The sequence below is a fragment of the Melanerpes formicivorus genome, unplaced genomic scaffold, assembly GCF_026170545.1.
Source record: "Melanerpes formicivorus ecotype bairdi unplaced genomic scaffold, bMelFor1.0.p_v2 SCAF_3, whole genome shotgun sequence".
Classification (NCBI taxonomy): Eukaryota; Metazoa; Chordata; class Aves; order Piciformes; family Picidae; genus Melanerpes; species Melanerpes formicivorus.
The window spans coordinates 16,736,601-16,758,221 of record NW_027142355.1 but is presented as its reverse complement, the minus strand read 5'-3'; the positions used below and the strand labels follow the sequence as shown (position 1 = coordinate 16,758,221).

At 39.6% G+C, this 21,621-nt stretch overlaps 1 protein-coding gene across 7 annotated transcripts in view; it reads left to right on the top strand.

The window, feature by feature from the left end:
- Positions 1 to 21,621, top strand: part of CACNA2D1 (calcium voltage-gated channel auxiliary subunit alpha2delta 1) — a 372,424-nt gene that overhangs the window by 51,929 nt on the left and 298,874 nt on the right. For all 7 annotated transcript variants that reach the window (XM_068167762.1, XM_068167753.1, XM_068167734.1 and 4 more), the window contains one exon: positions 2,217 to 2,298. In XM_068167762.1, the coding sequence (XP_068023863.1) occupies positions 2,217 to 2,298 (82 nt within the window). The remainder of the gene's footprint in view (positions 1 to 2,216; positions 2,299 to 21,621) is intronic.

The following is a 21,621-nucleotide window of genomic DNA, read 5'->3' as shown; positions in this document are numbered from 1 at the left end:
CTACAGGCTTCAGGTAAAAGGAGCACCAGACAAGCATTTCAGTGCTTAAAGGCTTATTTAATTTCTTAAAAGATGCACAGTGAGATATACAATGAGATAATATGATGCCTTAAGCTGGGGGGGGGTGGGGGTGGGGGGTGGGGGGGGAGTTTTATGTCAAACATTCTTCCAAATTTTCCCATGAAAGTTTTACAGTATCATTGTGCAATTTCTGAAAAACCATCGATGAGGAGTGTGATAGCTCTCAAATACACACTTCCATCAGGTGGCGAGATGGAATTGTTGAGGTGTGGAAATAGTGACATTAGGCTTTATAAGTAATATTAATGGTGTTATTTAAAATCTTAAGGCAAGAAAAATTCCACTGAGCTTCCTCAGCGTTCTAGAATCCCATTTTATCATTAGTACTTTTGATAGTGATCTAGAAAAGCCCTTCTGAAGTTATTTTTTGTCATGGCCAGCAGATTGAGAGAAGTGATGCTACCACTTTGCTCTGGTGAGACCTTACCCGGAGTATTGCATCCAGCTCTGGAGTCCTCAAAACACAGGAAGGACATGGGCCTAACGGAGCGGGTCAGATCAGAGGCTGGAACACCTCTGCTATAAGGACAAGCTGAAGGAGCTGGGGTTGTGCAGCCTAGAGAAGGCTCTGGGGAGACCAAATAGTGCCCTTCTAATACCTACAAGAAGACTTCAGAGGGACTATTTCCAAAGTCCTCTAGTGATGCTTTGAAATTAGGGAAGACAAGATTTAGATTAGATGTTAGAAACAGGTTCTTTGCCATAAGTATGTTGGAACACTGGAACAGGATGCCCAGGGAGGTAGTTGAGACCCCATGCCTGGAGGTATTCAAAGGTGAGGCTCAATAAGGCTCTGAGCAACCTGATCTAGTGGAGGATGTCTCTGCTGACTGCAGGGGGTTTGGATTAGATGACTTTTGGTGTTCTCTTCCAACTCAAATCATTCTATGATTTTATGAGTCTATGGTTATGTTGGACACTGCTGTCCTTGCTATTACACAAGCAAGTCAGAAAAGGGCAGTTTCCACTACAGAGGGTCTTATTGGCTAAAATGAGTATGCAAAACAATCACCTTTTTAGGTAAATATACAGCAAGTACTGGAAGAATAATTAGTATAGTTATAGTTGGGGTGGAAAATTGCTGTTAGGTTGGAATGAAGGTGGACTTCTTTGTATTCCTGTTTAGAAACTGATACTGTCTGCTGTAAGCTGCCTCAAAATGAATCATGCTGGAGAACCTGAACTGGGAATCAAAATAGTCATAGGACTACACTAGAGGAAATGTAGGAGACAATACATAAGAAGTATCTACTGAAAAAGCAAGAATATTCTTGCAAGTTAAAAGGAAAATTATTTCATTGATATGTAATAGCAGTAATAAGTAATTCATGTTTTTAAGAGTAACTTTTCCCTAACTAATCTGTGTTCTCTCCACTCCAGTTTCCTTTTAGAGCAAAGAGTAGTATATACAGTAAAAATGCAAAACAGTAGGAACTGAAAAAGCCAATTTAAAAATCAATCCTCCCTGATTTTTTCTATTGAGTTCTCTTAGAAATGACACTCAGAAGTTTTATAACTGAACTTAATCATAAAAATGAAAAAAAAACCAAAAAACCTCAGTGTGTTGAATTATTTATTTTATGCTTTCGAAAACACTTTTGGGTAGCGTGTTTCTCTTTCACACCTTTCATATACCTCATTCTTTCACACACAAAAGTTGAAAGTATTAAAAAATTGAAGATGGTAGCATTATTTTGGTATCTTGAGGTAGAAACATGATTTCTTCTTGTAGGGCAGGCAACATCCCAGCTCTGTTCCTGTAGTCTAAGTTAGGTTGTATTGCATTTGGAAACAGACCCTGGCATCTGTGGAAAAAAGGCTGTAGCTGACAGCGAAGGCTGTCCTGGAGAGCACCAGGCAAGCTCCAGCAAATGAAAAATAAAGGAATAAGCAAGTGGCTTATATCTGAGCCAATGAAAAGAAAACCCAAACAAAATACTATGGAGGTGTAGTTCAAATAGTTTAATCCATTCTAAGCGTATTATTTTTCAGCAAAGGCAAGTCCTCTACATTTTGTATTCAATTTTATCAACATGTCTGATGTTTTGTCCCTTTCTTGATCTACATTATTGTACGCAAGTTCAATTTACTGGTGATCTTATTGGATGTCTCTCTTTTCTTTTCGGTTTCTGTAGGATAAAGTCATGGGTAGATAAGATGCAAGAAGATCTCGTAACATTAGCACGAACTGCAAGTGGAGTGGAAAAGCTTGCTGAGGTGAGTAAGACACACCTTAGGCTGCAGTAACTAGAAAATTAAGTGAATGGTATGCATCATCTGAGCATCACAGACATTTCATCCCAAAATAGTAAAAAGATTTTTGGGAATTAAACTCTGCATTGCTTAATGAGAGAGAAATGACTAACACAGACATCCATCGATTCACTGTCTTAAGGCTGCAGTGCTTGCTAATATTTAATCAGCTTTGCAGTATTCAATATAAAGCTTCTCATTGGTGCAACATTTCCACCTGAAGCAAGTACTTTTATGTTATTTGTTTGTCAAACATGGTATCCAGGAAGCAACCATTCACAGCAGTGGAAAAGTCTGCTCTCTGTTAGCAAGGGAGACTTGCTAACACAAGTGTTTTTCTGACACATATTTACTGAAATGAAAAATAATTTTGTTAGATGAAATGTACGTGAGAATGAAAACTACTTTTAATCATCTTCCAGTTTAACTCAAAGTGTGTTTTAGGGGAAAATTAAAAATTCTTTTGCTATTAAGATTTTATTTTTTTTTACTATATTCCATTCATAATAGGCAAAAAGACATTGGAACTTGCAGAAGAATGAAATCACAATTCAGAACATATCAGGGTTATGCTTCCTCTGCAACTTGGTGTGAAAACATTGTGATCCAGTATGCAACCACTTGATCATGCAATTCTCTCCCCCTAACAAGTCCCATGGCTCCTGCTGTAAACTGATGTATCCGTGGGTTGGTATAGAACTCAATAATGAAGGGAAAGGTTGCTATTACATCAGGAAAATAACTTGTCTGGTCAGCCAATAAAAGCACTTGGTGCTGGGGAGCTGAATGTGAGATTTGGGTTTCAGAAGTCATAATACCCCCAAACAATCCATGAAATAAATAATAGCTGTGTTTCAGAAACACACAGAAAAATAAATTGTGAAGTTTCTCAGCTTTGTCACTGTATATGAATGTATTCCTTTGATCTTAATTTGTTTTTACCCAGACATCCATATGGCTCATGAGAATCCTGTTCCAGAAGGACATTTTATCTTTAATGAATATAAGATGCTAGATGAGTAGATGAGATCACCATTGTCCTATAGAAAGCAGGGCTGCATCGCTGCATGTACAGGAGGAACATGAATAAAGATTGCAGAGATTGCTTTAGTTCCAGCCTTTCTTAGTATTCAGATGCTTTGTATTGCAACATAGTGTAAGGCGGATGCTTTTAATGCACTTTTTAAACTTGGAAACCTCCAAGCAAACTGCAAAATAAATCTTTAAATCCTAATACAAAAAATCAAATTGATACTCACATGGTTTTCCAATTTAAGATCTCAATAACACACAAATGTCTATCACTTGAGTTTTCCGAGGAGCAGTGAGATCTATCCAGTGTGGAACACTAATGGGAGTTTTTGGAGGTGGATTTCAAACATATCTATTGATAGAGACCAAGGCTTGCAAATCATGTCTCTGCCCAGGTTTTGGCTTTCCCCTTCATGAAAAGCTGGGAGCAGCCACAGCCAAGACAGACATCTGAAGCAGTCAGTGTGGTATTTGATATACCATAATCTCATGCCTGCTGTTTAAGGGAATGGCTGGCTGGGCAAGCATGGGTGCTTTGAGCAGGTGACTGTGGTGTGGGGACAGGATCTGGCAGACAGGACAGGAGAGGAAAGGAAAGGCCAGACTATGGTGATCAGTGCTGCATTTTATATCACTCCCTTTATATATTATTTCATTACTATTATCGTTCTTTGTGATTGTTTTTCTTCTGCTAAATCCTCCTTATCTCAACCCCTGGGGTTTTGCCTTTTTCTCCTGATTTTCCTTCCCATACCACTGGGGAATGAGGTGGCAGTTGTGTGGGTGGCTGTATTGGGCTTGGCTGCTGACTGGGCCCAAACCACAGTGCTCCTACTTTGACATGCCAGTCTTTTGCCCTTTGTTCTGAATTTGATCACAGTGGTGTAGAGGTCACCTGAGAGACCACAAGAAGTATGAGCTTTACCTGCAGAGGGGATGTGGCATTCTCCATGAGTGGTGCTGTCCAGGTTGGAAGACACCTGTGTATAAGTTCTCAGGAATTTAGCTGATAAAGTCTTGCAGTGACCTGCATGTGTTTTTCAAGCTAAAATTCATTAAACATATAGAAATAAAAAGTGTATCTTTGAAAACACATGTTGATTTTTTATCTAGAGTGGAAGTGATATAGGGTATTACACAGGGCAAGGAGTTAGAGAGAATTTCTAACTTGAGCTAAATGATGAGTTAATTTCTCAACCATTTGCCTGGCGTTTACATGGAAAGATGACATAGTGAAATAGATGAAGAAAAGCCAAGAGATAGATGCTGTCATTCCTTTTTGTTTGTTGGTTGGTTGTTTTTTTTTTAATGCTAAGAAAAATTTTGGTTTATGTTGTTAACATTCAGCAAACTTTACAAGCTGCTAAAACAGTTTTATCCTGAGAACTGCTGGGCAAACATAATAATATGTCGTGCTACCAGCTATGCTTAAAGTATAGTACAGTGGCATTCACACTGAGAAAAAGCCATTAGTCTGCGAATGCTGTAGGTGAGTTTCTTTTTGAAAGAAAAAAATATTGCACTCTTCAAGCAAATAAATTATCTCAGAGGGTAACTACAAGGTGATCAATATGTGCTTGTAATCCTAGGATTAAAAGCATGAAAGGGGGATGTTTTCTTGCAAAATATCCCCTCTATATCAAAGCCATTTGTTTGACCTTAATTGTATGATGCCTTTCTCTAGCTGCAAGGTTTTAATTAGCTCCCTTGCCTGTAAGACAGAATGTAAAGCCCTGTGAGGTATAGGCCGTGAAATTTTTTCCGCTGTCCTCTGGTTTACAAACTATTTTTGCTTTCCCATTTTTTAATTATATCCTTTTTTTATGCTTTAAAGCTTGGTCAGATTTCTTCTGAAATGGGACCACAATCTTGGAAAAGTGAAGACTATAAGCCATTAAAAATATCATGCTTGCATGCCTGTCACATTTATTCACAGAATTTCAATTTCTTAAGCTTTAAAACTACTTCACAGTTGGACTGAATTTTCAGTTTTGATTCTGACTTATTGCATCTTCTAACTCTAGAATTATTTAGCCCAAATCTGTAGTCTTCATGTTTTTGGAAACTTCAAAAAATATATACAGTTGTTTTGGTTCTTTTTCTGCCCCTTCTCCCTCCAAAATCAGAATGATAACACAAACAGTAGGGTCAGAGTGCTCCTATTGTAAAATATTAGAAAATGCTTTCTGAAAACAGCTGCAGTACCAGAGTGTGTAGTGTTGCAAAGCTGTACTTTGGTCACATAGATTCTCTGGTAGAAGAAATGGCTTTCCTTCTAATTTTAATTTGGCTAAGTGATGAGGTGAAAGAACATAGCGAGGATGTGTAACACATGATAACTATTTCACAGCCTGGTCAATTTCTTCCTGGACTCAGGGAAAAGAGTGCCTACAACCTGTGTCTGCATTATACTATTGAGTCTTCTATTAACGTCTCTAAAGGGGCAAGGATAGCAGAATTACTACATTCTCAGCTGAAGTGAATTGCTTCATCAAAAACAGGGTTTCTTCAATCAGCTGCTGTACCATGCAAGTTCGTGGTTTGCCCATAACTTATTCAAGATATCTTAGGGTTTATCAGTGTTATATGTATTCATATGTGCATTAGATATCTATGGGTCTTCATGCTGCAGGAAATAATACTACGGGGTTGTTCAGTGTGGAGAAGAGAAGACTCTTTGAGGACCTTACAGATGCCTTCTAATAACTGAAGAGATCCTATAGGAAGACTAGAGAGGGACTTTTCGTAAGGGTGTCTAGTGACAAGCCAAGGGAGAGTAGGTTTAGACTGGATCTTAAGAAGAAGTTCAACAGTACAAGAGTAGTGAGACTCTGCAATAAGTTGTCCTGGGAGGTTGTGGATGCCTCCTCCGTATGAGTCTTCAAGAACAGGCTGGATGAGAGCTTGAGCAGCCAAGTCTAATTCAGAGGTGTCCCTGCCCGTGGAGGGGAAGTTAGAGTAGATGATCTGTAAGGTCCCTTCCAACGTAAGCCATTCTATGATTCTGTGGTTGAACTGTGAAATATTTTATTCTGGTTATCATGGAGATGCACTGGAGCACTGCCCAAAGTCTCAATTACATTTTAGAATGGGAGTGCTTTTGACCAGGGAGAATGCAAAACTGGTGTAATATGTACTTCCAAAGGAATAAAGAAATTTAAAGCTAAACAACCTTTAAACTTAAGTGAGGGATTTGTTAGTGCAAGAGCAGACCTGTTGAGATCAGTACCTATGTAAACTGTAAAATAAATCTATTAGTAGCAATAATGACAGCAATATAATGACTGTAGTAAGCAAAATACTGAAAGAAAGCTTGGATGCTCTATGTGCCTTAACCGAGCAAACCACTGTAACTGGAGTAGAAGGAAAAACTAAAAATGGGTATTTGTAAGACAAGGAGAGGCAAGTGAGAGCTGAGTTTATTGTGGTGCACAGAAGAAATAGGATCTTTAATTTATAGATGCATCTTTACACACTATTTGATATCTGTTATGCAAATAGAATCCTGGTCCAACCAAGCACCTCAGCTAGAGTTTTCATTTTTCTAATTAGAGCTTTAATCCCAGATCAGTTTTCCTCTGAATTAGTTGTGTGTGCTTTGGTGGTATGAATCAACACAAATACTAGTAACATCTAAATATAAGTTCTGTGATCAGTAAGACTAGTGGTGTTTAAAGCAGTGTTCCTCCTTGTGTCCTTCAAGTCTTATTTATACTATCTGGGAATGGTATCAAAACAGTCTTCCGAAAATAGTCTTCAAGTACATTTTTAAATACTGCTTTTTTGGACATTACTGGGAGTTTAGGCAGGATCTGGGAGAATTCCAACTTGGATTTAATACGAATGTGATATCCTTATTACAGTAATGCAAAGATTGCTTCAACAAGGTAGGAAGTCAGGACTCAAGATGCCAAAATACTCAGCTGGTTGAAAACTGGCAGACCTCCACTGACTTCTGTGGATCATGATGATTTACTTTTGCTAAGCAACATTTAATTTACAATTTACAACATTTAATTTACAATTTAAACAGGTAAAAAGTACTTTAAAACAAACAAACAAAAAACCCAACAAAACACAAACATTTTTACACAAGAAACAGAGTTTATAGCTGAATCTTCTGTAGTTGTCCAGATGAAAAGGACATAATTTGGTGCTTCCTGTGATTTAAAAGATTTTTTTTCCCTGAAAGAGCTAAGGTAGTGTTTATAAGAAAGTGTTGCATACACAACACCTTTAAACTTGAAAACTTACCTTTAAACTTGAAAACTTACAGTCTCAGGCTGTGCCAGGGGAAGTTCAGGCTGGAGGTCAGGAGGAAGTTTTACACAGAGAGAGTGATTGCCCATTGGAATGGACTGCCCGGGGAGGTGGTGGAGTCGCCGTCACTGGAGGTGTTCAGGAGGAGACTTGACAGGGTGCTTGGTTACATGGGTTAGTTGATTAGGTGGTGTTGGGTGATAGGTTGGACGCGATGATCTTGAAGGTCTCTTCCAACCTGGTTTATTCTATTCTACTCTATATTCTATTCTATTCTATTCTAACAGGAAGACAGGATGGACAGGAAACTATTTGTAAGGAGATACCAGATGTCCAATATGTTTCTTTAACTGTCTCTCAACAAAGGAAACAGAATTCCTCAGAAAGGAAACAGGTAAAATGGTCACAAGTGATGTGGAAAAGGCTGAGGTTCTCAATGACTTCTTTACCTCAGTCTTCACTGCAAGGGCCTCCAGCCACATTCCTGGAGTCATGGAAGATAATGGTAGGGACGGGGAGGAAGAACTGCCCATTGTAAGTGAAAATCAGGTTCGTCATCACCTGAAGAACCTGAAAGTGTTCAAGTCCATGGGACCCGACGGGATACACCCACGGGTACTGAGAGAACTGGCAGATGAGGTTGCTAAATCCCTCTCTATTGTATTCCAAAAGTCATGGCAGTCTGGGGAAGTCCCCACAGACTGGAAAAGGGGAAACACTACTCCCATTTTCAAAAAGGTTAAGAAGGAAGAGCCAGGGAACTACAGGCCAGTCAGTCTCACCTCTGTGCCCGGAAAGATCATGGAGCAGATCCTCCTGGAGGCACCCTCCTGGAGGCACTACTGACCCAGAAGAATAATGAAGAGGTGATTTGGTACAGCCAGCATGGCTTCACCAAGGGCAAATCCTGCCTGACCAACCTGGTGGCCTTCTATGAGCAGGTGACAATATTAATAGATGAGGGGCGAGCAACTGATGCCGTTTACCTGGACCTGAGCAAAGCCTTCGACACTGTCCTGCGCCATATCCTGGTCTCCAAACTGGTGACACATGGGTTTGATGGGTGGACCACGAGATGGATAAAGAACTGGCTTGATGGCCTCACCCAAAGAGTGGCTGTCAATGGGTCTGTGTCCCAGTGGAGGCCAGTGACAAGCAGAGTCCCTCAGGGATCAGTCCTGGGACCTGTCTTGTTCAGCATCTTTGTGGGTGACATGGACAGTGGCATTGAGTGCACCCTCAGCAAGTTTGCTGATGACACCAAGCTGTGTGGTGCAGCAGACACGCTGGAGGGAAGGGAGGTCGTCCAGAGGGACCTTGACAGGCTGGAGAGGTGGGCACAAGCCAACCTCATGAAGTTCCACAAGACCAAGTGCAGGGTCCTGCATCTGGGTCGAGGCAATCCCAGGCACAAATCCAGGCTGGGCAGTGACTGGCTGGAAAGAGCCCAGAGGAGAGAAACTTGGGGGTCAACATGAATTCTCAGTGTGCACTTGCAGCCCGGAAAGCCAATCAGATCCTGGGCTGCATCAAGAGAAGTGTGACCAGCAGGTCAAGGGAGGTGATTCTCCCCCTCTACTCAGCTCTGGTGAGACCCCACCTGGAGAACTGCGTCCAGTTCTGGAGCCCCTATTACAAGAGGGATAAGGACATGCTGGAACGTGTCCAGAGAAGGGCCATGAGGATGATCAGAGGGCTGGAGCAACTCTCCTATAAGGACAGACTGAAAGAGTTGGGGCTGTTCAGTCTGGAGAAGAGAAGGCTCCGAGGTGACCTAATTGTGGCCTTCCAGTATCTGAAGGGGGCCTACAGGAAGGCTGGGGAAGGACTTCTCAGGATGTCAGGTAGTGATAGGACTAGGGGGAATGGAATGAAGCTGGAGGTGGGGAGATTCAGGCTGGATGCGAGGAGGAGGTTCTTCACCATGAGAGTGGTGAAGCCCTGGAATGGGTTGTCCAGGGAGGTGGTTGAGGCCCCATCCCTGGAGGTGTTTAAGACCAGGCTGGATGAGGCTCTGTCCAGCCTGGTCTAGTGTGGGGGGGTCCCTGCCCATGGCAGGGGGGTTGGAACTAGATGATCCTTGTGGTGCCTTCCAACCCTGACTGATACTATGATTCTATGAAAGAGCTTTCTATATGCCCTTTAATGTTTTAAGTATTGTGTTTTTAAATAAAAAGAAAATCAGCAGTCATGTAGTTGTTCTTTCAACTTAAAAAGGTTCATGTAACTTTGTCCTACTCATGAACTCTGTTTTATCAGGTATTACAAAGCTGCCTGTATCAAATCTCACTAACTTCATTTATCACTAGGCATTTTGTCGTAGTAAATAGTTTGAATTCACATCACATGCTACCTACAGTTGCCTCAGCTTGCACAGAAAATAGAGAGCCTCCTGAACTACAGAACTTAAGTAAATATGTAGTCCAGTTTTGATGGAAGTATGCACAGCTTCCATTTTTACATAGATCTTTCAGGCAAAGACCCATGACCAAGCTAATTGACAGCTCTTTTAATCTAATAAATGACAAGTATGCTTCTGATTTCCAGCTCTTAAAACACCTCTAGGGACAGGAGAGAGTAAGGAGGGAACCCTGCAGTACTCAGGCCTCAGACTAGAGAGCATGCCTTGTAGCAATGCTTGTCTGTTCACCGGTTGAAGAGAATTCTCTTTTACATGAACACTGTGTTAAAAATGTGGGTCTGTGTTAAGAGCTTTGATGTGACAAACACACTAGAGCTTCACTATGGCTGTTATAGCAGAAAGATACCATTGTGTTCCAAGCAGTGCCATAATTGAACGTAACAGCAGAGAGGCATTTCCAAAGAAATCTACTCTGAATCTGTTTCCTTTTGGATATATGGCTGAAAAAACAATCCAAGCATGATGTTCATAAGGCATACTGTTATTAAAGTCCCAAGAGCTGTAGGGTGAACTCACAGAGACTGAGTTGGCCTATAAAATGATGTTCATACTGAGGCAGAAATACCATTTCTTCCTCAAAAATGAAAGAGAGATGTGGCAATGAGTTCTGTGCACAGGATGAGTCCACCAATGACTATTAGATTTTTATTTATTTATCTCTTGACTGCTGTTTTATAATAATTAGACCTTTCTTTTCTAACATTCAGCTGAGGTTCTGCACGAGCACATTTCATCCATTGCTCAGTATGAGGTCTGTGTGCCTAATGCACAGATGGTGTGAGTCTGCTGAAGCACTGAGATTGGCAGCAGATTGCCAGTCCGTGCTTTTAGCTTTTGAGGTCTTGGATCAGTCTCTAGAGTTTAACTCAGATGAGTGACTTGTAAGAGAGACTGGTCTCTGACTTCAACTGCCCTGGGGCAGGGATGTTCAGGAAACCTTTCTGCCAGTAGGGATTATAAACTAGGCATAATTTTCTGTTGGATTCCTTACAGATTTTACCTAAATTAGTACTGTATTCTAGAAGCTCTACAGACAGAGGCATGCTGCTAACTTACTACCTATAGAAGCTGTCATATGTAGCTTGCATTCATTTTAACTATATCAAGGTCTGTGTAAGGGGAGAGTTTACTAGCTTTCTTGAACTTAATATATATTTTTTATCTGGATGGTTTTTCTCCTCTGTTATAGGGGATCTGAAATTCCTGCTTCAAAAGGTGGCTTGACAAGCAAGTTAGGAGTAAACATTTATTTTCTTGTTGATCTCTATGGTATTTAGGTGGCTTATTCTTAAAAATCATAAAGTTAATGGGATACATTAGCAAAGGTTCTATATAAATTTGGTATTATTTATTGAAGAAAAAAAAAAAACAAACAAGCCCAAGTTCATTCACAGAACTGAAATTTTCATTTATTTTTACCAGATTTATTATTTTAAGAATCCTGTATCTATCAGTAGAATTTAGTCTGAATATGCTTTAGCCAAAGGCAAAGAGTTTTGTATCTCATACTATTCTATGATAAACTGCCAGATGGACCTAGGGAATATATGGCCACATTCCAGAACATAATACATTCCCCTTGTTAATGTTGAAGAAATGGAGAGGTTTATGATTAAGAAAAATAGAAAGAAGAAATAAGTGATCTAGATTTTTTTTTTTTAAAAGATGGTTTGCTTTTAAAAATAATAACCCAAATAAATTCATTTGGGTTAGATTTCTCTGGAGGTCTTGTCTCTGGACTTTGTAAATCTAAATATATTTTTTTTAAATATTCTGATTATTATAAATTCTGATGAGTTTGTCACTATTTTAACCCTGAATTTTAAGACACATCTGATTTTGTATGAATATAGTGGTCTGCAGTCTCCATCCTTCTTAATAATGCTTGTAGGCGCAACTTGCATAACTGTAAAGCTGTTCACTGTGTGTCCTGGGTGTACTGTCCAGAGCTCTAAGCATGGAAAACAAATGCATAAATGAGTTGAATGTGGGAATTAAAGAAATTTTTATATTGATCCAATAAATTGTGCTACCCAATATAGTTCACAATGACCGACTGCAAAAGTCAGAAAATTATTGAGTCCTTTCTTTTTCTCTTTTTGTCTCTTTTTGTTGTCCTCAATGGAACAAAAAACTAAATTACTTTTTTTTGTTCATGTAAAATAGGAAAGATAATACTTTTTTTACCCATATAAAAAAATTACAGCTCCATTTTAGTGTCCTCTTGTTATGAAAATTTAAACAAAATTGATGTTTTGAAGATGTTGAAGCATTTCCTGTATACTCATTGAGTTACCAGATTTATATTTGCTGAAACTTCCCTGAGTCCAGGCATTTTTATGGGTGGTTCTGGTTGGTCTACAGCTAAACTTTGCTGTAAAAGTGCAATTTATATTTGTGTCTTTACACAAGGTAAGGAGGGGTGTGTGGTGAAGGGAAGTGAGAACAAGATTACTTTTAGAATGGAATTATGAAGGGGTACAGTGAATTGTGGGCATTTCAGATACTTATTGAGAAGTCAGAGTCCATTTACTAGAATTAAAATAATGTGTGAGGTGGGGTTGATTGGTTAGAGATTCCCAAAATACAGTAATAAGGGTTTTTTCACATGCAGTATTTATACAGGTATGCCCCATATGTAGTATGTCACTGCCACTGATTTGTTCTATGTATAACCAAATACCAAAGTTGCAGGATTTAGAAGTAGAATCCTCCAAAATAAATTCTGTTGAGTTTATGCATTGCTAACCAATGTCAAGATGTTAGCAAAAAAAGATGTAGTCTGCGAAATTTGAAGGGACATCTGCAATTCTGTGTTGGTAATCCAAATGGAAATTAAGAGAGTGTCAAAACATGGGGACCCTCATTTATTATGTGCAGATCACAGGATCACAAGAAGATAGGGATTGGAAGGGACCTCCAGAGATTATCTAGTACAACCCCAGATGCTACTTTCTCTTTGCTCCCTGAGCAATAATCTGGCATTTTGAAGTGTTCCTTCTTCCAGCAAACAAAATCAGCTCTAAATCACAAAGAACAGGTGGCTGCATTAACAAATCCTACTCAGACTCAAGGGAAGGGATGGACTAATGTTACCATAGTTTTAATTACTGTTTGGTGATCTGGATAATCTTTGAGTAAAGCACTGGTCTTGGTTATTTTTTAACTTTCCATTTGCTTTAAGACTAACACAATCTGACCTATTGATTTTTTTTTGTTTTGTTGTTGGGTTTATTTTTTGTCCCCAGATTATTTTTCATAAAAGCTGAATGCAAATTAAAGATTTTCTTTAAAAAAAACCACACTCCCCAAAACCCAACAGAAACCTGAACTTTATAGCCAACTAGTCTCCAAATCCTGTGGTTAGCAAAACACCAGAAAGAATCTGCTAGTTCTCTGTGAGTTAAAATTATTTTTGGGGATAGTCAGTAGGCATTGAGAGCTGTTAAGGCTGGATAAAATTTCCTTAAAACAAGGGAGTTTGAAAAATTACATGAGTGCCCACCTCAAAATATGCCAGAAAAGCAGAAGAAATGTGAACCACTTTCTTCACATTATTCTTCGTCTATTACAAGTAAGATTCACTTGTCGTTCTCATCATAAATTGGGATTTTTTGAGTTCTCATCCTGTCTCAGCTAAAAGCCTGAGTTAAACTGCTGTGGAACCAATTAATTATTTAGTCCTGTTACTTAGTACTTTATTGCTATCACTGTAAAGCATAACTGAAATCCTTAAAATACATTTTTCTTAACAAAGGAGTATTTTTAGGTCTGTTTTTGATGTTTGTACAATAGCAGAGGTACAAAGCTGGTTTTATGTTGTCTGAAGGTTTGAATACAAAATCACAATTATCAAAATTGCTTCTTAATTTTCAAGTTCTCTAGACTGCTTTGTTAATTATCAACAGTCAAAAGTGTCTGGTGATTCCATCCTGCAAAGTATCCCTGATTAACTGCTTTCCTTTGAGTAGGCACCTGAGTGAGCCAATTTACTCTGGCACTACTTTCTCTCTGATGTTAACTGAGACAGAAGCATTCCCAGAATCTTGCAGAATTCAGCCTGAATGTATTGCTGAAGAATGAAATAGCTCTGATGATCTTTTCCTAATGTGCACATCCTGACTACAGTGTGGTAGGGTTTAAAACATGTCAGCTGTCCTATCACTTGTAATCCTGGACCTCTACAGCAGTCACTGATGAGGCAAGGGATTTTGAAAAGCAACAGCTACAGTAAACTACTGGGGTGTTTTTTTCCTTTGTGTTGTTGCCATGAATTTCAAGAATGAAGGCATCTGCGAGTTGCTAGGGAGCAGCTGTAATCTTATTTATACATTCTGTGTAGCAGAGAGTAAGACATATTTAAAATTCTCAGGCTGATTTCTGTGAACATACAGAATGCTCCTTGGAAAGGAGCATTTTTCAATGTGTTCTACAATGGATCACTTGTGATTCAAAGAAGAGAAATGCCTTGTGAGGAAAAACAATCCCCTGGCATGTATTAGAAATAGAAAGTATTAGTATAACAGTGGAAATAGGTAATGGTAATAAGAAGATAGAATTTCTGCCTCTGGGTAAGTTATATAGTTGTTTATGGCTACTGAAAATTAAAGGAAAATATCTACAGTGAGGAAAAGTTATCAATAATAATCACTCACATGGATTGAAGTGATTATTTATATGAAGTTCTATACAGAGAGAGTGATTGCCCATTGGAATGGGCTGCCCAATGAGGTGGTGGAGTCGCCATCATTGGAGGTTTTCAGGAGGAGACTTGATGGGGTGCTTGGTGCCATGGGTTAGTTGTTTGTGTGGGTTGGATTGGTTGAAGGGTTGGACGCGATGATCTTGAAGGTCTCTTCCAACTTGGTCTATTCTATTCTATTCTATTCTATTCTATTCTATTCTATTCTATTCTATTCTATTCTATTCTATTTTCTGGCTCTTCCTGTTCCCAAGATCTTTTCATATGTTTGGATGTCAGCTCCCCTCTCCACTTTTCTCATATTAATGACATCATGATCTGGAACTTTGTGGCATGAATTAAATAAAAATCCCTATAATTAGTGAATGTATGGGTGCTATTAGTTGACATTTTGTAAGTTAAACAAAGTTATTAAAACTGAAGCTGCAATTTCTGTAAAATGTTGAATATTGAGGATGAAACAATAGCTTTTCATAAAAATACTTGTTTTGAAAATGTCAACATTACTCAAAACTTCAGGAAGAAATAAACTTTATTATTATTTTTTTTTTTTTAGCTAAATTCTTCACAGGATGAAATACTGTTTTTTTGAGGGTCAATCTGTATCATGTCTTTTGGGTGGAGAGAGGGAGAATGAAGAGCAATGAATGAGCTCAGAGTTCAACAACATCCCTGGCCAATTGAGTATATGTATAAATTAGAAAAGCTCCTAAGTTATCCCATTAGCTATCTTTTAAATTTAATATTCTAATATAATTTATTAGGCCAGGATTTTATTTTAGTCAATAATTTGTCTACATAAAGAGCATATGGAAATGCTCTGTATCACAATGAATAAACCTCTGGAACTGCTTGCTCCTTTCAATTACTATTAAGGTAACTTGAGTGCTGTAGTGGGTTGAAGTTCCCCCCCCCCCCCCCGCATTAGTTTTGATGGAACAACTCAGTTATAAGCAAATGAACCTGTATTCACAAGCAAAAACTACACTCTACAATGGAATGAAATGAATGTGTACAGAATATACAGTATTTACAATATTATACAGATATTCGCAATTAGCAAACAACAGAAAAATTCCCCTGGTCGGAGACCAAGGAAGCCATTCCACTGCCCCCCCCCCCCCCCCCCCCCCCCGTCCCACAAGAGAGAGAGAAGCAGAGAGAAAGCAGTGGGTTAGACTTAACTAAACAATTTCAGCCAAGGCCAGCTGACAAGCAGGTTAATCTCTCCCGAGTGAAGCAAAAAAACAGAGATCAGAAAAGATAAAAAGAATTGTTTAGGTACACGCCATCTTATTCTAGATATTTATCTGGTGAATTTGTTTAGAATAATCTTTTGTTTTCCTTTTTATACCCAATAGTGATTTATTTAGATTTTTCTACTTTTCTGCTCAAAATCTGTAACTAAATTTTAAAGGCATATCCTAAAACCACCACAGGTGCTTGCTCAGCCTTAGATTTAGAAATCTCAAAGCTACATAAATCCCTGTTTGCAAAGAGCAAGCATCACTCTTTAATCCACACTGATTTTATCAGAGAATTACACATTGCCGAGTACCAACTTTGGTGTCAAGTGGTACCAAAAGCTGTGATCTTGACTTGGTTGATTGCTTGTCATGTCTGAGACTGCTGACAGCCCCCATTACCAGCATTCTGGGTGGGACTTTGAGAATCTATTCCAAAGCATATTTCAAGGTAGGAAAAGATACAGCGGTTTTGGTTAACTTTTGAAATTCTGCATTTGAACTTCCGAAGATCTTGTTTCATGTGACTTCTATGTCTGTGGAATTGAGATTGACGTCTCATGTTGCATGTTTGGGCCCTCAACCACGTTACCACTACCAGAAGAAAAGACAGATTTTTCATAATGTGAAAGACTGACAGTTTTGAAACAACCAACCAAACAACTAACCAACCAACCAACCAACCAACCAACCAACCAACCAAAAGGCAAATTAATTCTATTATAGTTTAGAATAATTCAACACAAACTATTTTCCTTTTTGTCTGTGGAGTCTGTGCAAATAGTGCCAAGACCATAGATCCAAAACACAGATAATTTATTACTCTCAGGAACTTTCTCAGAATGTAGTAAAGCATCAGGGCCATTAAAATACAATTTCAATGTTACAGTGGGCTCCAGTGCCTGCCACAATCATGGAATGGCTGAGGTAGGAAGGGACCTTACAGATCATCTACTCCAACCTCCCCACCATGGACAGGGACACCTCTCAACTAGACTTGACTGCTGAAAGACTCCTCTAACCCGGCTTTGAACACCCCCAGGGAGGAGGCATCCACAACCTCCCTGGGTAACCTATTCCAGAGTCTCACCACCCTTGTACTGAACTTCTTCCTAAGATCCAGTCTAAATCTACTTTCCCTCAACTTCAAACAGTTCCCCTTTGTCATATTGCTAGACACCTTTATGAAAAGTCCCTCTCTGGCCTTCCTGGAGGGCTTCTTCAGGTATTGAAAGGCAGCTGTAAGGTCCCCCCCATTGTCTTCTCTTCTCCAGGCTGAACAATCCCAGCTGCCTTATCCTGCCTTTATTAGCAGAAGTGTTCCAGCCTTGGGATCATCTTTGTGGACCTCTTCTGGACTCGGTCCAAGGGGAGGGCCACAGAGATGATGCAAGAGCATTAAAATGTAACAAAAGGTATTCAATGAAAGTGTATCTTTCATTCTCTCTCAATTTGTGAAGAAATGTTTGACTTTCCCTCAAGAGTGTTATGAAAAACAAGCAGAATATCTCTTTTTGCAATATTTATAAATATGTCCTTGAAAGCTGAGTGGAGAGGGGCATGTTTTGATGAGGAGGTGGCTTTTTTCCTAATGTTCACCACATTCAACTATTGTCTTTCTTGTGTTGTTTCATCCTAATGTGAATCTCCTCATTATGTTCTTTCCCTGAAGACCTTGAATATCGCTATAGCAGAATAAGTATTCAGCATTTAGAAAGCAATTTTAATACATTCTTGCCTGAATAAAGAATTTCATGGCTATTGGCTTCCAAGAAAAATCAAAGTATTTGTTGTGCTGTGACCTTCCAGATTGTACTTAGTCATGCAATGAGGCTTTATTCTGTGAAAAGTGGTAGGGTTTTTTTATGAAATTTTGGAAAGCTTTTAGCAAAACATTAGTAGTTAAAGCACTAAACACTATTATGGTCATAGAAGCCAACAGAAACCAGCACTCACTTGGTAAAAACAATTTAATAAAATTTATTTAAATGAGCTCTTCATAACAAGCCATGCAGCCTGCCAAATTGCATTTTGAAATACAAATGAGCTCCCCCTTTGCTGATAAGACCCTTTATGACTACTTGAGATGAGCTTCAGTTAATTGTGTTTGACTGCTAGGTAGGAGGCTTGAGGAAGGAAGGGTTTGTCACAGGGTGCTAAACCCTGAAGCGCGTATCATTTCCTCGTGTGTTGTGTTGAACTGCTGCAGTGCTACGGCTGAAAATTAAAGAAAAGGGGAGCAGGCACCAAATAAATTATGTACACTTCTCTCAAATATTTAGTGAATACTTCTTATGCTAGTTCTTGGTAACTGAGACAGGTCTCACACTTCAGGAAAATAAAGGATGTAATGTTCCAGGTTCTTTCTGGTGACTTTTGTTTAGGAGCTTGTGGGATAAATCTTCCACTGGTGTTAGAAGCAGGGGAGATAGATGTTCCAAGCCCTGCCATGGGGTAAAGAGAATGAGGATGAGAAAGTCCCTGACTCTACTCTGAAGTGGAATTTTGGGTTTTGAGGAGATTGTTCTGAATTTCTTTTCCAATCTCAGGCTTTCTTGGTGGTAGGACCCACAATGCCTGTTATAAGGATTTTAGGTTGAAGTATGAGTGGGATTTCTGCCTGTTGTAATTCTAATCTCCTTGTTCAATGAATCAAATTTTGAACTATTCTGATAGTTGGAGAAGAAAAACAAAAACATGTATTTTTTTCTCTGCAAACATACCCACCAAACTATTCTGTGATAATCTTCAGCTTTCAAACCATTTGAATTCGGAGGTACAGGAATAACTACTCTATAGGACTGTGGTGTGTGAAAAAATGGATTGCCTTCAAATTGGGGTTTATAAGGATCATATGTTCACTGGAAGAAAGTTGTAAATGCAGATATGAAAGTCCAAATTTTCCATCCAGATTCTCAATGCCTCACCTTTATAGCTTACTATAACTTTGCTCTAAATTGAAAGATTAAGTCCAATAAATCATACGTATTGGGATTCTGGCTGGTGGGGTGCAAAGCTATGGCTGTGTGGATGACTCACCTTAACTTCTGCTGAGGCAATTAGATCACAGCCTATTATAAACTGCATTTCACTAAGTATTTAAAGATGTCAGGGAATCATCACTACCTGGTCAATGCATTCTCCAAGTCCTCCCTGTCATCACAGAATCATAGAATAATTTGGGTTGGAAGGAACCTCCAAAGGTCATCTAGTCCAACCCCTGTACTGTCATCAGGGACATCCTCCACTAGATCAGGCTGCTCAGAGCCCTGTCCAGCCTGACTGAGTATCTCCAAGCATGGGGCCTCAACTACCACTCTGGGCAACCTGCTCCAGTGTTCCACCATCTTCATGGTAAAGAACTTGTTTCTGACATCCAATTCAAATCTCCTCTTGTCTCATTTCAAACCATTGCCCCTCATCCTATCACTGCAGGCCTTTGGAAACAATCCCTCTGCAGCCTTCTTGCAGGCCCCCTTCAGGTACTGGAAAGTTGCTATTAGGTCTGCTCGAAGCCTTCTCTTCTCTGGGCTGAACAACCCCAGTTCCCTCAGCCTTCCTCATGGAAGAGGTGCTCCAGCTCCCTGATCATTTTCATGGCCCTCCTCTGGACCCACTCCATCAGGTCCATGTCCTTTTTGTGTTGAGGACCCCAGACCTGGATGCAATACTCCAGGTGAGGTCTCACCAGAACAAAGTGTCAGAATCACTTCTCTCCATCTGCTGGCAACGCTTCTTTTGATGCAGCCAAGGATACCACTGCCCTTCTGGGATGCAAGTGCACACTTGCTTATGTCCAGCTTGTCATCCACCAGCACCCCCAAGGCCTTTTCTGCAGGGCTGCTCTCAATTTCATCATCACCCTGCATTGACCCCTCAGGTGGCTCAGTTTTTAGTGCATCAGATCCTTAATGGGAAGGTCGTGAGTTCAAAGTCTGCAGTGGGCAGTAGTGTCCTCCCTACCGTAGTCATGAGGTCTGTGGTGACAGGTTGGACTCGATGATCTTTGAGGTCCCTTCCAACCTTAGGAATACTGAATACTGAATGTACTGATGTTGCGGATCGCCCTGACCTAGGTGGAGGATCTTGCACTTTGCCTTATTGAACCTAAAGAGAGTCTCCTCAGCCCACCTCTCCTGCCTGTACAGGTCCTTCTGGATGTCACCCATCCCATCCTTCAGTCTTATCACCTCCACCACTCAGCTTGGTATCATCTACAGACTTGCTGAGGGTATCTCAGTCTCACTGTTAATATCCTTGACGAAGATATTGAACAGCACTGGTCCCAATGTAGACCCCTGAGGGACATCACTTGTGACCCATCTCCATCTGGCCATTGTGCCGTTGATCACTGCCCTTTGCATGTCATGGCCATGCCCAATTTAGATGCTCCTCTGAAATTTCCCTTCTTGACCTTAATCTGCAAAACTGATTTTGACTCTTATTTTGCCTATAAGACTGTACGGCTTTTCTGGTCACTACAGTAAATTTAACTGAATCCCATATCTTATTCTGCAAATTTAATATGTTTCAGGGAAAAAAATGTAAAAAAATTCTGTAGTGATGAGTTGCAACATAAAAGGTCTTTATTTCCAGTTTTGTCGATTAGTAGTTGGCCTATAAAGCTTTTCTCCTATTAACATCTGTCCTCGAAAAAAAATTAAAAATAAAGATAGTTTTGGTTATACTTGAGAAACTTTGTGTGGCAATTTTGCAAAGTGAATGCCTCAAAAATATCCAGACCATAATCTGACTTACTTAGTGATGGAAAGAAAAGACTACTTCTGAAAGGAAAAAACAAAACTAAAACCAAATACAAAACACAAAGTCCAACAAATGTGTTGCAAAATTCACAAGTGATGAAAACCTATGACAGCTTATGAGATATGTCCGAGAAAAATTTACAGCTACAACTGTAGCTGTCAGAAATCTATTTGTGATAAATACCCATCCCCTACAAGCACCAGAGACATATTTTTCTGAGTTTCTTCAAGGTCTCCACAGCTTTAACCCAAGAAACCTGGCAGGGCTGGTAGACTCAGTCTGGTCTGTAGTTTCCCAGTTCTTATGCTGGATGGCAGCCAGTGCATTAGCACTGGATCTGTTCCTGCCTGTGCCTGGAATTACTCCCTGGGAGACAGCACAGGCCCCACCAGGCAGCATTGCACAGAAGCAGAGTACTTGAGTAAACTCAGGCCATCTGTTGGTTGCATAAATTAGTTTCTCCCGTTTGCCCATCTAGCCATAAACCATCCACTTTTTTCCCTCTCCCTCTCCCTCTTCTCCTCCCTCTTCCTCTCCATCTCCCCTGCCCGCTCCCTTCAATGTTGTTTTGTTTTTTTTTTTCTTTCTTTTTTTTTTTCCTTTTTTTGTAGTAGGACAGAGATGGGTAAATGGATTTTTTGTTGGTTTTATTTCTTCACCTCTTGTGGTTGTGTGCATTTCATGGTATTGGCCTTGTTTAACGAATCATCTCCTTTACATATGTTGTCTGCTCTGGAAATGGTTAATAGTGTTTACCAGAGCTAACCTTTATTCATGATAGAGGAGAAAGATGATTATGTTTATTTTCCTTCTTTCTTCCATCTTTTTTACCTCTTTAATTTTTTCCCTATTTCCTTTGTTGT